At 40.9% G+C, this 14160-nt stretch overlaps 1 protein-coding gene across 6 annotated transcripts in view; it reads right to left on the bottom strand.

Moving 5' to 3' along the window:
- The window catches only part of POMK (protein O-mannose kinase), a 70047-nt gene that overhangs the window by 40142 nt on the left and 15745 nt on the right, over positions 1-14160 (bottom strand). For all 6 annotated transcript variants that reach the window (XM_078347663.1, XM_078347662.1, XM_078347661.1 and 3 more), the window contains one exon: positions 13250-13552. In XM_078347663.1, the coding sequence (XP_078203789.1) occupies positions 13250-13531 (282 nt within the window). In that variant the 5' untranslated portion in view covers positions 13532-13552. The remainder of the gene's footprint in view (positions 1-13249; positions 13553-14160) is intronic.

Here is a 14160-nt window from a genome sequence, read left to right as displayed (position 1 = left end):
ACCAAGAAAAAAGCCAGCAGCACAACAGAAACTCATAAATAAAGCCCTAACTCCCTGGGACAGAGCACCTGGGGAAAAAAAGGGGGCGGTTTATGAGTTCTGCTGCAGCAGACTTAAATGTACCTACCCAGCAACTCTGGAAGAACAACGGAGCTCACAGCTCAGCACTTGAGCTCCTATAAAGGACATATTGTCTCCTTAAGCAGCTTCCTGACCCCTGTATATCCAAAGAGTCACTTCAGGAAAGAGAGCTCAGACTGACATCAGGCAGATATCCTTCAAGGACAAAGATAGCAGAAGAAACTGGCAGCAACCCTTACTGTTCTGCAGCTGCTTCAGGTGATCCCCAGAGAAGCAGGGCCTGGAGTAGACCTCAGCAGTCCTACAGCAGAGGGACCTGACTGGTAGAAGGAAAACTAAGAAACAGAAAGAAATTCATCATCAACAACCTGGACATCCACTCAGAGACCCAATCTGAGAGTCAACAACTGCAAAGATGACAGGTGGATAAATCCACAAAAATGGGAAGAAACCAGTGCAAAAAGGATGAAAACACCTGAAACCAGAATGCCTCTCCTCCTACAAGGGATCAAAACTCCTTCCCAGCAAGGGAACAAAGCTGGATGGAGAATGTGTGATGAGTTGACAGAATCAGGCTTCAGAAGGTGGGTAATAAGAAACCGCTAGGAGCTAAAAGAACATGTTCTAACCCAATGCAAGGAAACTAAGAACACTAAAAAAAGATTTGACAAAATGCTAACAAAAATAAACAACTTAGAGAGGAATATAAGTGAACTGATGGAGCTGAAGAACACAACACGAGAACTTCCCAAACCATACACAAGTTTCAATAGCTGAATTGACCAAGCAGAAGAAAGGATATCAGAGGTCGAAGATCAACTCAATGAAATAAAACGAGACGGCAAGATTAGAGAAAAAAGGGTAAAAAGGGATGAACAAAGTCTCCAAGAATGTGAAAAGACCTAATCTACGTTTGATACATGTACCTGAATATGACAGAGAGAATTAATCCAAGCTGCAAGCTGCAAAATACTCTTCAGGATATTATCCAGGAAAACTTCTCCAACCTAGCAAGGCAGGCCAATATTCAAGTCCAGGAAATACAGAAAACACCACAAAGACTATTCCTCAAGAAGAGCAACCCCAAGGCACATCATCATCAGATTCACCAGGGTTGAAATGAAGGAGAAAATGCTAAGGGAAGCCAGAGAGACAGGTCGGGTGACCCACAAAGGGAAGCCCATCAGACTCACAGCAGATCTCTCAGCAGAAACCCTACAAGCCAGAAGAGAGTGGGGGCCAATATTCAACATCCTTAAAGAAAATAACTTTCAACCCAGAATTTCAAATCCAGCCAAACTAAGCATCATAAGTGAAGGAAAAATAAAATCCTTTGTGAACAAGCAAGTATTCAGAGATTTCATCACCACCAGGCCTGCTTTACAAGAGCTCCTGAAAGAGGTACTACACATAGAAAGGAACAACCAGTACCAGCCACTCCAAAAACATACCACATGGTAAAGAGCATCAACACAATGAAGAAACTGCATCAACTAACGGGCAAAACAGCCAGCTAGCATCAAAATGGCAGGATCAAATTCACACATAACAGTATTAACCCTAAATGTAAATGGGCTAAATGCCTCAATCAAAAGACACAGACTGGCAAATTGGATAAAAAGCCAAAACCCATCAGTGTGCTGTATCCAGGAAACCCATGTCACAAGCAAGGATACACAGAGGCTCAAAATAAAGGGATGGAGGAAGATTTACCAAGCAAATGGAGAGCAAAAAAAGCAGGAGTTGCAATTCTCATCTCTGATAAAACAGACTTTAAAGCAACAAAGATCAAAAGAGACAAAGAGGGACATTACATAATGGTAAAAGGGTTAATGCAACAAGAAGAGCTAACAAGCCTAAATATATATGCACCCAATATAGGAGCACCCAGATACATAAACCAAGTTCTTAAGGATTTACAAAGAGACTTAGACTCCCACACAATAATAAAGGGAGACTTTAACACCCCATTGTCAATATTAGACAGATCAAAGATAAAGGGGATACCACCACAGATTCAACAGAAATACAAACCATCATCAGAGATTATTACAAACATCTCTATGAACATAAACTAGTAAACCTGGAAGAAATGGATAAATGCCTGGACACCTGCATCCTCCCAAGCCTAAACCAGGAAGAAGTCGAAACCCTGAATAGACCAATAACAAAGTCTGAAGTTGAGGCAGCAATCAAAAGCCCACCACCCAAAAAAATCCCAGGTCCAGATGGGTTCACAGCAGAATTCTACCAGACATACAAAGAGAAGCTGGTACTATTCCTTCTGAAACTATTCCAAACAATCCAAAAAGAGGGAAACCTTCCCAAATCATTTTATGAGAACAACATCCTGATACCAAAACCCGGCAAAGACTCAGCAAGAAAAGAAAACTTCAGGTCAATATCCATGATGAACATAGATGCAAAAATCTTCAATAAAATACTGGCAAACCGATTTCAACAGCACATCAAAAAGCTCATCCACCATGATCAAATAGGATTTATCCAAGGGATGCAAAGCTGGTTCAACATATGCAAGTCTATAAACGTTAATTCACCACATAAACAGAACCAAAGACAAAAACCACATGATTATCTCAATTGACACAGAGAAGGCCTTTGACAAAATTCAACAGCCCTTTATGCTAAAAACCCTCAATAAACTAGGTATTGATGGAATGTATCTCAAAATAATAAAAGCTATTTATGACAAACCAACAGCTAATATCATACCGAATGGGCAAAAACTGGAAGCACTGAAATCTGGCACTAGACAAGGATGCACTTTCTCACCTCTCCTATTCAACACAGTACTGGAAGTTCTAGCCAGAGCAATTACTCAAGAAAAAGAAATAAAGGGTATTCAAATAGGAAAGGAGGGAGTCAAACTGTCTCTATTTGCAGATGACATGATTGTATATCTAGAAGACCCCATTGTCTCAGCCCAAAATCTCCTGAAACTGATAAGCAACTTCAGCAAACTCTCAGGATACAAAAATAAATGCTCGTGTGCAAAAATCACGAGCATTCCTACACACCAATAACAGACTTAAAGAGAGCCAAATCAAGAACGAACTGCCATTCACAATTGCTACAAAGAGAATAAAACACCTAGGAATACAACTAACAAGGAATGTAAAGGATCTCTTCAAGGAGAACTACAAACCACTGCTCAACAAAGTAAGAGAGGACACAAACAGATGGAGAAACATTCATGTACATGGTTAGGAAGAATCAATATCGTGAAAATGGCCATACTGCCCAAAGTAATTTACAGATTCAACACTATCCCCATCAAGCTACTAATGACCCTCTTCATAGAACTGGAAAAAAACACCTTAAACTTCATGTGGAACCAAAAGAGAGACCGCATAGCCAAGTCAACTCTAAGCAAAGAGAACAAAGTGGGAGGCATCACACTACCAGACTTGAAACTATACTACAAGCCTACAGTAATCAAAACAGCATGGTACTGGTACCAAAACAAAGATAAAGACCAATAGAACAGAACAGAGACCTCGGAGGCAACACCACACATCTACAACCATCCCATCTTTGACAAACCTGACAAAAACAAGCAATGGGGAAAGGACTCCCTGTTTAATAAATGGGGTTGGGAAAACCAGCTAGCCATGTGCAGAAAGCAGAAACTGGACCCCTTCCTGACACCTTACACTAAAATTAACTCCAGATGGATTAAAGACTTAAACATAAGACCTGGCACCATAAAAACCCTGACACCTTAAGCTAAAATTAAATCCAGATGGATTAAACACTTAAACATAAGACCTAACACCATAAAAACCCTAGAACAAATCTAGGCAAAACCATTCACGACATAGGCGTAGGCAAGGACTTCATGACCAAAACACCAAAAGCATTGGCAACAAAAGCCAAAATAGACAAATGGGACCTAATCAAACTCCACAGCTTCTGCACAGCAAAAGGAACCATTAAGTGAATCGGCAACCAACAGAATGGGAAAAAATTTTTGCAGTCTACCCATCTGATAAAGGGCTGATATCCAGAATCTACAAAGAACTAAAACATATTTACATGAAAAAAAAACCCCATTCAAAAGTGGGTGAAGGATATGAACAGACACTCTACAAAAGAAGACATACATGAGGCCGAGAAACATATGAAAAAATGCTCATCACTGGTCATTACAGAAATGCAAATCAAAACTACATTGAGATACCATCTCATGCCAGTTAGAATGGCAATCATTAAAAAATCTGGAGATGAAGATGGTGGATTAGACATAACTCCAGCGCACAACACCCAGCGAGAAAGACGCAGAAACCCCAAAATCTCATAGCTCCAACTGAGGTACCCGGTGCATCTCAACGGGTCTGGTGTGATGGTAAGCAAAGCCCACTCAGGGCAGACCGAGGTGGGGTGGGGGGTGCTGCTTCACCCAGAAAGTGCATCTGACCAGTGAGTCAGAGGCTCCCCCTCTGGCGCTCCAGTCCAGATACAGCGCTTCCCCCAAAAGCCTCAGCAATACACAGAACAGGGGATCTTTGCCAGTCAAGCGCTGGGAATTACAAGTGCAGAGTGGAATAAGAGTCTGCAGACTGAGCTATTGCCCGCTCCCCCTGCCTGGAGAGAGGGAGCTGTAAGTGGGAGCAGCTGGGTAGCCCGTACCCCATGACCAGAGAGAGAGAAAGCTGAAAGGGGGAGATAGCCGGGCACAGTTGGGCGGGTAACTACCCTCCCCGACAAACCCCAGAGGGCTGAAGCTCTGACTCCAGTGGGTTGCATAGCCAGTGCCACAGTCTGAGATGAACCCTGAATGATCCAGCCCAGTGGAGAAAGGGCACAACCCACCACTAGAGGGGTGAGACTGGGCTACATGTTTTAACAAAAAACAAAGGAAGCCTACGTAGCAACTGGACATTCTTGAAAACCCAGCAGCACCTACAGGTCAGCGGAAGAGGCAGGCCTCGTCTCCCAGCATAAACAAAAAAGACACTGGAAGCTTCCTTAGTAACCTAAAGGAGTCCCTAGAAACCCAGTAGTGCCCCCACAGGCAGACAAGTGACTTCATCAAGCAGCTCTCTGACACCACAGCCAGATAAATCCACAAAGATGGGGAAAAACCAGTGCAAAAAAGGTGAAACCATCAAAGACCAGAACACCTCTTCTCCTTCAAGGGATCACAACTCCTCAACAACACAGGATCACAAGTTGACCAAGAAGGAGTGCGAAGAATTGACGGAAACAGGATTTAGAAGGTGGATAATAACAAACATTTCAGAGCTAAAGGAACACGTTCTAACTCAATGCAAAGAAACCAAAAACCTTGAAAAAATGTTAGACGAAATGCTAACTAGAATACCCAGCTTAGAGAAGAACATAAACGACTTGATGGAGTTGAAAACACAGCACAAGAACTACATGAAGCCAACATAAGTTTTAATAGCTGAATGGATCAAGCAGAAGAAAGGATATCAGAGATTGAACATCAACTCAATGAAATAAAAAGAGAAGACAATACAAGAGAAAAAAGAGTAAAAAGAAATGAACAAATCCTCAAAGAAATATGGGATTATGTGAAAAAACCTAATCTACGCTTGATTGGTGTACCTGAATATGATAGGGAGAATGAATCCAAGCTGGAAAACACACTCCAGGATATTATCCAGGAGAAATTCCCAAGCCTCACAAGGCAGTCCAAATTTCAAATTCAAGAAATACGGAGAACTCCACAAAGATATTCCTCAAGAAGAGCAACTGCAAAGCACATAATCATCAGATTCACCAGGGTCAAAATGAAGGGAAAAATGCTAAGGACAGCCAGAGAGAAAGGTCAGGTTACCTGCAAAGGGAAGCTCATCAGACTCATAGCAGATCTCTCGGCAGAAACCCTACAAGCCAGAAGAGAATGGGGGCCAATATTCAACATCCTTAAAGAAAAGAACTTTCAACCCAGAATCAGATCCAGCCAAACTAAGCTTCGTAAGTGAAGGAAAAATAAAATCCTTTACGAACAAGCAATTATTGAGAGATTTTTGTCACCACCAGACCCGCCCTACAAGAGCTCCTGAAAGAAACACTAAACATGGAAAGGAACAATCACCAGTCACTGCAAAAGCAAACCAGTTGGCAAAGACCAAAAATGCAGAAATGAAGAAAATGAGTCAACTAATGAGAAAGAAAACCAGCCAGTAACAAAATGGCAGGATCAAATTCACACATAACAATATTAACATTGAATGTAAATGGCCTAAACGCCGCAATCAAAAGACTGGCAAACTGGATAAAAAGTCAGAATCCATCGGTGTGCTGTATTCAAGAAAAACATCTCACATACAGAGACACACATAGACTCAAAATAAAGGGATGGAAGAAGATTTACCAAGCAAATGGAGAACAAAAAAAAAGCAGGGGTTGCAATCTTAGTCTCTAATAAAACGGACTTCAAACCAACAAAGATCAAAAGAGACAAAGAAAGACATTACAAAATGGTAAAAGGATCAATACAACAGGAAGAGCTAACTATCCTAAATACATGTGCCCCCAACACAGGAGCACCCAGATACATAAAGCAAGTTCTTAACGTCCAAAAAAAGATTTAGACTCCCCCACAATAATAGCGGGAGACTTCAATACTCCACTGTCAATATTAAACAGATCAACAAGACAGAAAATTAACAAGGATATCCAGGACTTGAATGCAGAGATGAACCAAGCAGATCTAATAGACATAAACAGAATGCTCTATCCCAAATCCACAGAATATACATTTTTCTCAGCATCACATTGCACTTACTCTAAAATTGACCACATCATTGGAAACAAATCACTCCTCAGCAAATGCAAAAGAACAGAAATCATAACGAACAGTCTATCAGACGAACAGTCTATCAGACCACAGCGCAATCAGACTAGAACTCAGGATCAAGAAACACACTCAAACCCACACAACCACTTGGAAAGTGAACAACCTGCCTCAGAATGTTGACTGGATAAACAATGAAATGAAGGCAGAAATAAAGATGTTCTTTGAAACCAACTAGAATGAAGACACAACTTACCAGAATCTCTGGGACACCTTTAAAGCAGTATTGAGAGGGAAATACATAGCAATAAATGCCCACCAGAGAAGAGAGGAAAGGTCTAAAATCGATACCCTATCATCAAAATTGAAAGAACTAGAGGAGCAAGATCAAAAATCTCAAAAGATAACTAAGATCAGAGCAGAACTGAAAGAGATAGAAACACAAAAAACCCTTCAAAAAAATCAATAAATCCAGGAGCTGGTTTTTTGAAAAGATCAACAAAATAGACAGATGGCTAGCCAGATCAATAAAAAAGAAAAGGGAGAAGAATCAAATAGATGCAATAAAAAATGATAAAGGGTATATCACCACTGATCCCACAGAAATACAAACTACTATCAGAGATTATTATAAACAGCTCTACTCACATAAACCAGTAAACCAGGAAGAAATGGATAAAGAAATGGTAGACACTTGTACTCTACCAAAACTAAACCAGGAGGAAGTTGAAACCCTGAATAGACCAATAACAAGGGCTGAAGTAGAGGCAGCAATCAATAGCCTACCAACCAAAAGAAGTCCAGGTCCAGAGGGGTTCACAGCTGAATTCTACCAGATGTACAAAGAGGAGCTGGTTCCATTCCTTCTGAAACTGGATCAAACAATACAAAGGAAGGGAATCCTCCCTAACTCATTTTATGAGACCAACATCATCCTGATACCAAAAACAGGCAAAGACACAACTAAAAAAGAAAACTTCAAGCCAACATCCATGATGAACATCAACACAAAAATCTTCAATAAAATACTGGCAAACAGATTGCAACAGCACATCAAGAAGCTTATCCATCACGACCAAGTAGGTTTCATCCTGGGGATGCAAGGTTGGTTCAACATACGCAAATCCATAAATGTAATCCATCACATAAACAGAACCAAAGACAAAAACCACATGATTATCTCAATAGATGCAGAGAAGGCCTTCGATAAAATTCAACAGCCCTTCATGCTAAAAACTCTCAATAAACTAGGTATTGATTGAATGTATCATAAAATGATAAAAGCTATATATGACAAACCTACAGCCAATATCATACTCAACAGGCAAAAGCTGGAAGAATTCCCCTTGAAATCCAGCATTAGACAAGAATGCCCTCTCTCACCACTCCTATTCAATATAGTATTGGAAGTTCTAGCCAGAGCAATCAGGCAAGAAAAAGAAATAAAGGTATTCGATTAGGAAAGGAGGAAGTCAAACTGTCTCTATTTGCAGATGACATGATTGTATATCTAGAAGACCCCATCATCTCAGCCCAAAATCTTCTTAAACTGATAAACAACTTCAGCAAAGTCTCAGCATACAAAATCAATGTGCAAAAATCACAAGCATTCCTATATACCAATAACAGACAAACAGAGAGCCAAATCAAGAGTGAACACCCATTCACAATTGCTACAAAGAGAATAAAATACCTAGGAATACAACTAACAAAGGATGTAAAGGACCTCTTCAAGGAGAACTACAAACCACTGCTCAACGCAATAAGAGAGGACACAAACAGATGGAGAAACATTCCATGCTCATGGTTAGGAAGAATCAATATTGTGAAAATGGCCATACTGCCCAAAGTAATCTATAGATTCAATGCTATCCCCATCAAGCTACCAATGACCTTCTTCACAGAACTGGAAAAAACCACTTTAAACTTCATATGGAATATCAAAAGACCCCACATAGCCAAGACAATCCTAAGCAAAAAAGAAGAAAGCCAGAGGCATCACACTGCCAGACTTCAAACTATACTACAAGGCTACAGTAATCAAAACAGCATGGTACTGGTACCAAAACAGAGACATAGACCAATGGAACAGAACAGAAACCCCAGAAGAAACATCACACATCTAAAACCATCTGATCTTTGACAAACCCAGCAAAAACAAGCAATGGGGAAAGGACTCCATGTTTAATAAATGGTGTTGGGAAAACTGGCTAGCAATGTGCAGAAAGCAGAAACTGGACCCCTATCTGTCACCTTAGACTAAAATTAACTCCAGATGGATCAAAGATTTAAACATAAAACATAACACCATAAAAACACTCGAAGAAAACATAGGCAAAACCATCCAGGACATAAGCACAGGCAAGGACTTCATGACTAAAACACCAAAAGCAATGGCAATAAAAGCCAGGATAGACAAATGGGATCTAATTAAACTCCAGAGCTTCTGTACAGCAAAAGAAACCATCATTAGAGTGAATCGACAACCAACAAAATGGGGAAAAATTTTTGCAATCTACCCATCTGAGAAAGGGCTAATATCCAGAATCTACAAAGAATTAAAACAGATATACAAGAAAAAAACAAACAACCCCATTCAAAAGTGGGCCAAGGATATGAACAGACACTTTTCAAAAGAGGACACATATGAGGCCAATAAGCATATGAAAAAATGCTCATCATCACTGGTCATTAGAGAAATGCAAACCAAAACCACACTGAGATATCATCTCATGCCAGTTAGAATGGCGATCATTAAAAAATCTGGAGACAACAGATGCTGGAGAGGATGTGGAGAAATAGGAACACTCTTACACAGTTGGTGGGACTGTAAATTAGTTCAACCATTGTGGAAGACAGTGTGGCGATTTCTCAAGGATCTAGAAATAGAAATTCCATTTGACCCAGCAAACCCACTATTGGGTATATACCCAAAGAACTATAAACTATTCTACTATAAAGACACATGCACACAAATATTCATTGCGGCACTGTTTACAATAGCAAAGACCTGGAACCAACCCAAATGCCCATCAATGATAGACTGGACAGAGAAAATGTGGTACATATACACTATGGAATACTACACAGCCATAAAAACTGATGAATTCCTGTCCTTTGTAGGGACTTGGATGAATCTGAAAACCATCATTCTCAGCAAACTGACACAAGAACAGAAAGTCAAGCACCATATGTTCTCACTCATAGGTGAGTGCTGAACAACGAAAACACGTGGATTCAGGGAGAGGAGCATCACACACAGGGACAGTTGCAGGGGGAGGGTAGGGGAGAGATAACGGGGGCGGGGAGGGTGGGGAGGGATAACACGGGGAGAAATGCTAGATATAGTATGCACCAAAAGTAAAATAAATTTAAAAAAAAAGAAAAAAATCTGGAGACAACAGACGCTGGAGAGGATGTAGAGAAATAGGAACACTTTTACACTGTTGGTGGGAGTGTAAATTAATTCAACCATTGTGGAAGACAGTGTGGTGATTCCTTAAGGACCTAGAAATAGAAATTCCATTTGACCCAGCAATCCCATTACTGGGTATATATCCAAGGGATTATAAATCATTCTATCATAGGGACATATGTACATGAATGCTCACTGCAGCACTGTTTACAATAGCAAAGACCTGGAACCAACCCAAATACCCATCAATGATAGACTGGACAGGAAAAATATGGCACATACACACCATGGAATACTATGCAGCCAAAAAAACAATGAGTTCGTGTCCTTTGTAGAGACATGGATGAACCTGGAAACCATCATTCTCAGCAAACTGACACAAGAACAGAAAATCAAACACTGCATATTCTCACTCATAGTTGGGTGTTGAACAAGGAGAACACATCACAGGGAGGGGAGCATCACACAACACACTGGGGTCTCTCAGGGGAAATAAGGGAGGGACAGCGGGGGTTGGGGAGTTGGGGAGAGATAGCATGGGGAGAAATGCCAGATATAGGTGATGGGGAGGAAGGCAGCAAATCAAACTGCCACATGTGTACCTATGCAAGAATCCTGCATGTTCTTCACATGTACCCCAAAACCTAAAATGCAATTTAAAAAAAGAGATTAAAAAAAAAGTTACAAATATAACTAACGTATTTGATCCAGCAATTCCACTACTGGATATATACATCCAAAGGAAAGGAAATCAATATATTGAAGAGATATGTGCAGCCCCATGTTTATTGCAGCACTATTCACAATAGCCAAGATTTGGACTCGACCTGAGTGTCCTTCAGCAGATGGATACAGAAAATGTGATGTATATACAAAATGGAATACTATTCAGCCATAAAATGTAAGCAAATCTTATTTCATTCATGGCAACATGAATGAAACTAGAGGACATTATGTTAAGTGAAATAAACGAGGAACAAAAAGTTAAACACTACAAGTTCTCATTCATATGAAGAAATTTAAAAAAGTTTACTCAAAGAAGTAAAAAGCAGAACAGAGGCAGGGTGCGGTGGCTCAAGCCTGTAATCCCAGCACTTTGGGAGGCCGAGGCGGGTGGATCATGAGGTCAAGAGATCGAGACCATCCTGGTCAACATGGTGAGACCCCCGTCTCTACTAAAAATACAAAAAATTAGCTGGGCATAGTGGCGCATGCCTGTAATCCCAGCTACTCAGGAGGCTGAGGCAGGAGAATTGCCTGAACCCAGGAGGCGGAGGTTGCGGTGAGCTGAGATCGCGCCATTGCACTCCAGCCTGGGTAACAAGAGCGAAACTCCGTCTCAAAAAAAAAAAAAAAAAAGCAGAACAGAGGTTTCTAGAGGCTGGGAAGGGTAGAGCAAAGGCGAGGACAGGGAGATATTTGTTAAAGGATACAAAACTACAGCCAGATAGGAGAAGCAAGTTCTAGTGTTTTATAGCACCACAGGATGACTATAATTAACAATATATTATACACTTTCAAATTAACAATATATTATATACACTTTCAAATAGCTAGAAGTGAGGTTATTGAATGTTCCCAACTGAAATAAGTGATAAATGTTTGAGATGATAGATATGCTCTGATTCGATCACTATACATTGTATATAGGTATAGAACCATCACTATGTACCCCATAAATATGTATCATTAGTATGTGCCAATTAAAAATAAGTTTTAAAACTCAGTATAATACCATCAGAGAATTCAAAAAACGGGGGAAAAAAATTCTCCATAATCCCCCTTTCACCCTAGCACAATTTCTATCATTTTCATATTTTTCTTTTTTTTCTTTGGAGACAGGGTCTTGCTCTGTTGCCCAGGCTAAAATGCAGTGGCAAGATAACAGCTCAATGCAGCCCCAAGCTCCTTGGGCTCAAGAGATTCTGCCACCTCAGCTTCCTAAGTAGCATGTGCCACTATGCCAGGCTAATTTTTGTAGAGACGGGTTTTGCCATGTTGCCCAGGCTGATCTGGAATTCCTAGGCTCAAGTGATCCACCCATCTCCACCTCCCAAAGTGCTGGGATTACATGTATGAGCCACCACGCCTGGCCATTTTTGTATCTATCTACATATATATACAATTTCACAGTTGAAAAGTCAATTATACATTTTTGTATCTTATTTTCTTCACTTATTATTACAAGGTTTTCTTTGTGTTGCCTCCTGGGGTTCCTAACTACACAATGGTTGCAGTATATTCTGTCAAGTAAATGGACCATGAACTATTCAAAAAGTACTGTTTCTAGTTTTCTATCACTATAGCACTCCTTTATGCATTTGGCCTTTTTCCTGCCTTAGATTACTTATTAATATAAAAGTTCCATTGGGAGGCTGAGACAGGCAGATCACTTAAGGTCAGGAGTTCAAGACCAGTCTGGCCAACATGGTGAAACCCTGTCTCTACTAAAAATACAAAAATTATCCAGGCATGGTGGCACACACCTATAGTCCCAACTACTTGGGAGGCTGAGTCACAAGAATCGCTTGAACCCAGGAGGTAGAAGTTGCAGTGAGTCAAGATGGTTCCACTGCACTCCAGCCTGGGTGACAGAGTGAGACTCCATCACAAGGAAAAAAAATTAAAATAAAGATAAAGTGCCAGATGTGAGGTTACTGAGCTCAAAGAATGATGGACACTTAGAGCCAATAGGGCTCCTAACACTCGATGCCACACTGTTTCCCCAAAGGATGAACCCTATGCCTACTGCAGCACTATTCACGATTATCAAGAAAAAGAATCAACCTAAACGTCCATCAACAGATGAATAGACAAGAAAATGTGGTGCACACATGCAATGGAGTACACTTTAGCAGTAAAGAAGGATGAAATTCCGTAATTCGTGCCAGCATGGATGGAGCTGGAGGACACTGTGTTAAGTGAAATAACATGATGACAGTGATCAGAAATGAACCCAGACTCACTCTCTTCACGGCTCCTTCCCCGACACGCTTCAGCTGTCTCACTTCTGTTCTCAGCTCCTCACAGGACAGCCAAGGTGAGCAGTTTTTCATCTGTCCTATCCTGAAGTGACCATAGGGACAGTGTCTGGGGTCCACCAGGGACTGCTGAGGGGCAATGAAGAAGCGGTAGAGGCAGAGGTAGAGCAGAGTGTTCATTAGGGCCATGACCAGCAGCAGTCCAACGGCTGGGGGTACCTCTCGGGGAGCGAGGCCTCTCCTGCTGTTCTGGGGCTGCTTTTCCATGTTGACAGCCTCTGCAATTTCCTAAAATACACAATGAAACAAGAAGTTGTTACAGTCAGCTTTCATTTTTGAGAACGTATTCTGATGCCTCTTCTACTCAAGGGTCCTGTAAGCCACAACATTACCATGAGGATTAAAGCAGGTATTGAAGCTTACCCCAAATGCCCAATTTTAGCTATTCCCTTAATCATTACTTTTTATTGCAATGTGGGTTCCTCTAGATTAGATTACATTAGGTGGGAGGTGTTTGTGTCTAACTGTCCAACTCACTGTAGCATGCATTGAATAGATGCTCATGAATATTCAGTAAAATGAAAACAAAATATATTAGCTGGTGGGATGTGGACAAAGGACAACTGAAGGAGGCTGCTTAAGGTAGCAGGTGGAGGCTGGGAGGTTGAAGGTCTCTTGAACCCAGCTAATCAGCTGTCCTGTTCCCTGGGAGGTACTCAGAATACCCTGAACAGTTTTAAGAAGCAAAAGCTACTCTTCAGCAGTTATGAAAGTTACATTTGGGGTAAAAGAGAATGAGGCTGGGAGACCAGTTAGGAGATCCTGGTTATGACCAGGGACGGGAGCTGACAAGAACACAAGCTAGAATAACAGTAGTGAGATTAGAGAGATGACCA

Source organism: Callithrix jacchus, chromosome 13, assembly GCF_049354715.1.
Source record: "Callithrix jacchus isolate 240 chromosome 13, calJac240_pri, whole genome shotgun sequence".
Lineage (NCBI taxonomy): Eukaryota > Metazoa > Chordata > Mammalia > Primates > Cebidae > Callithrix > Callithrix jacchus.
Note: the sequence above shows the minus strand (reverse complement) of the source record. Positions and strands in the feature narration are given on the sequence as shown.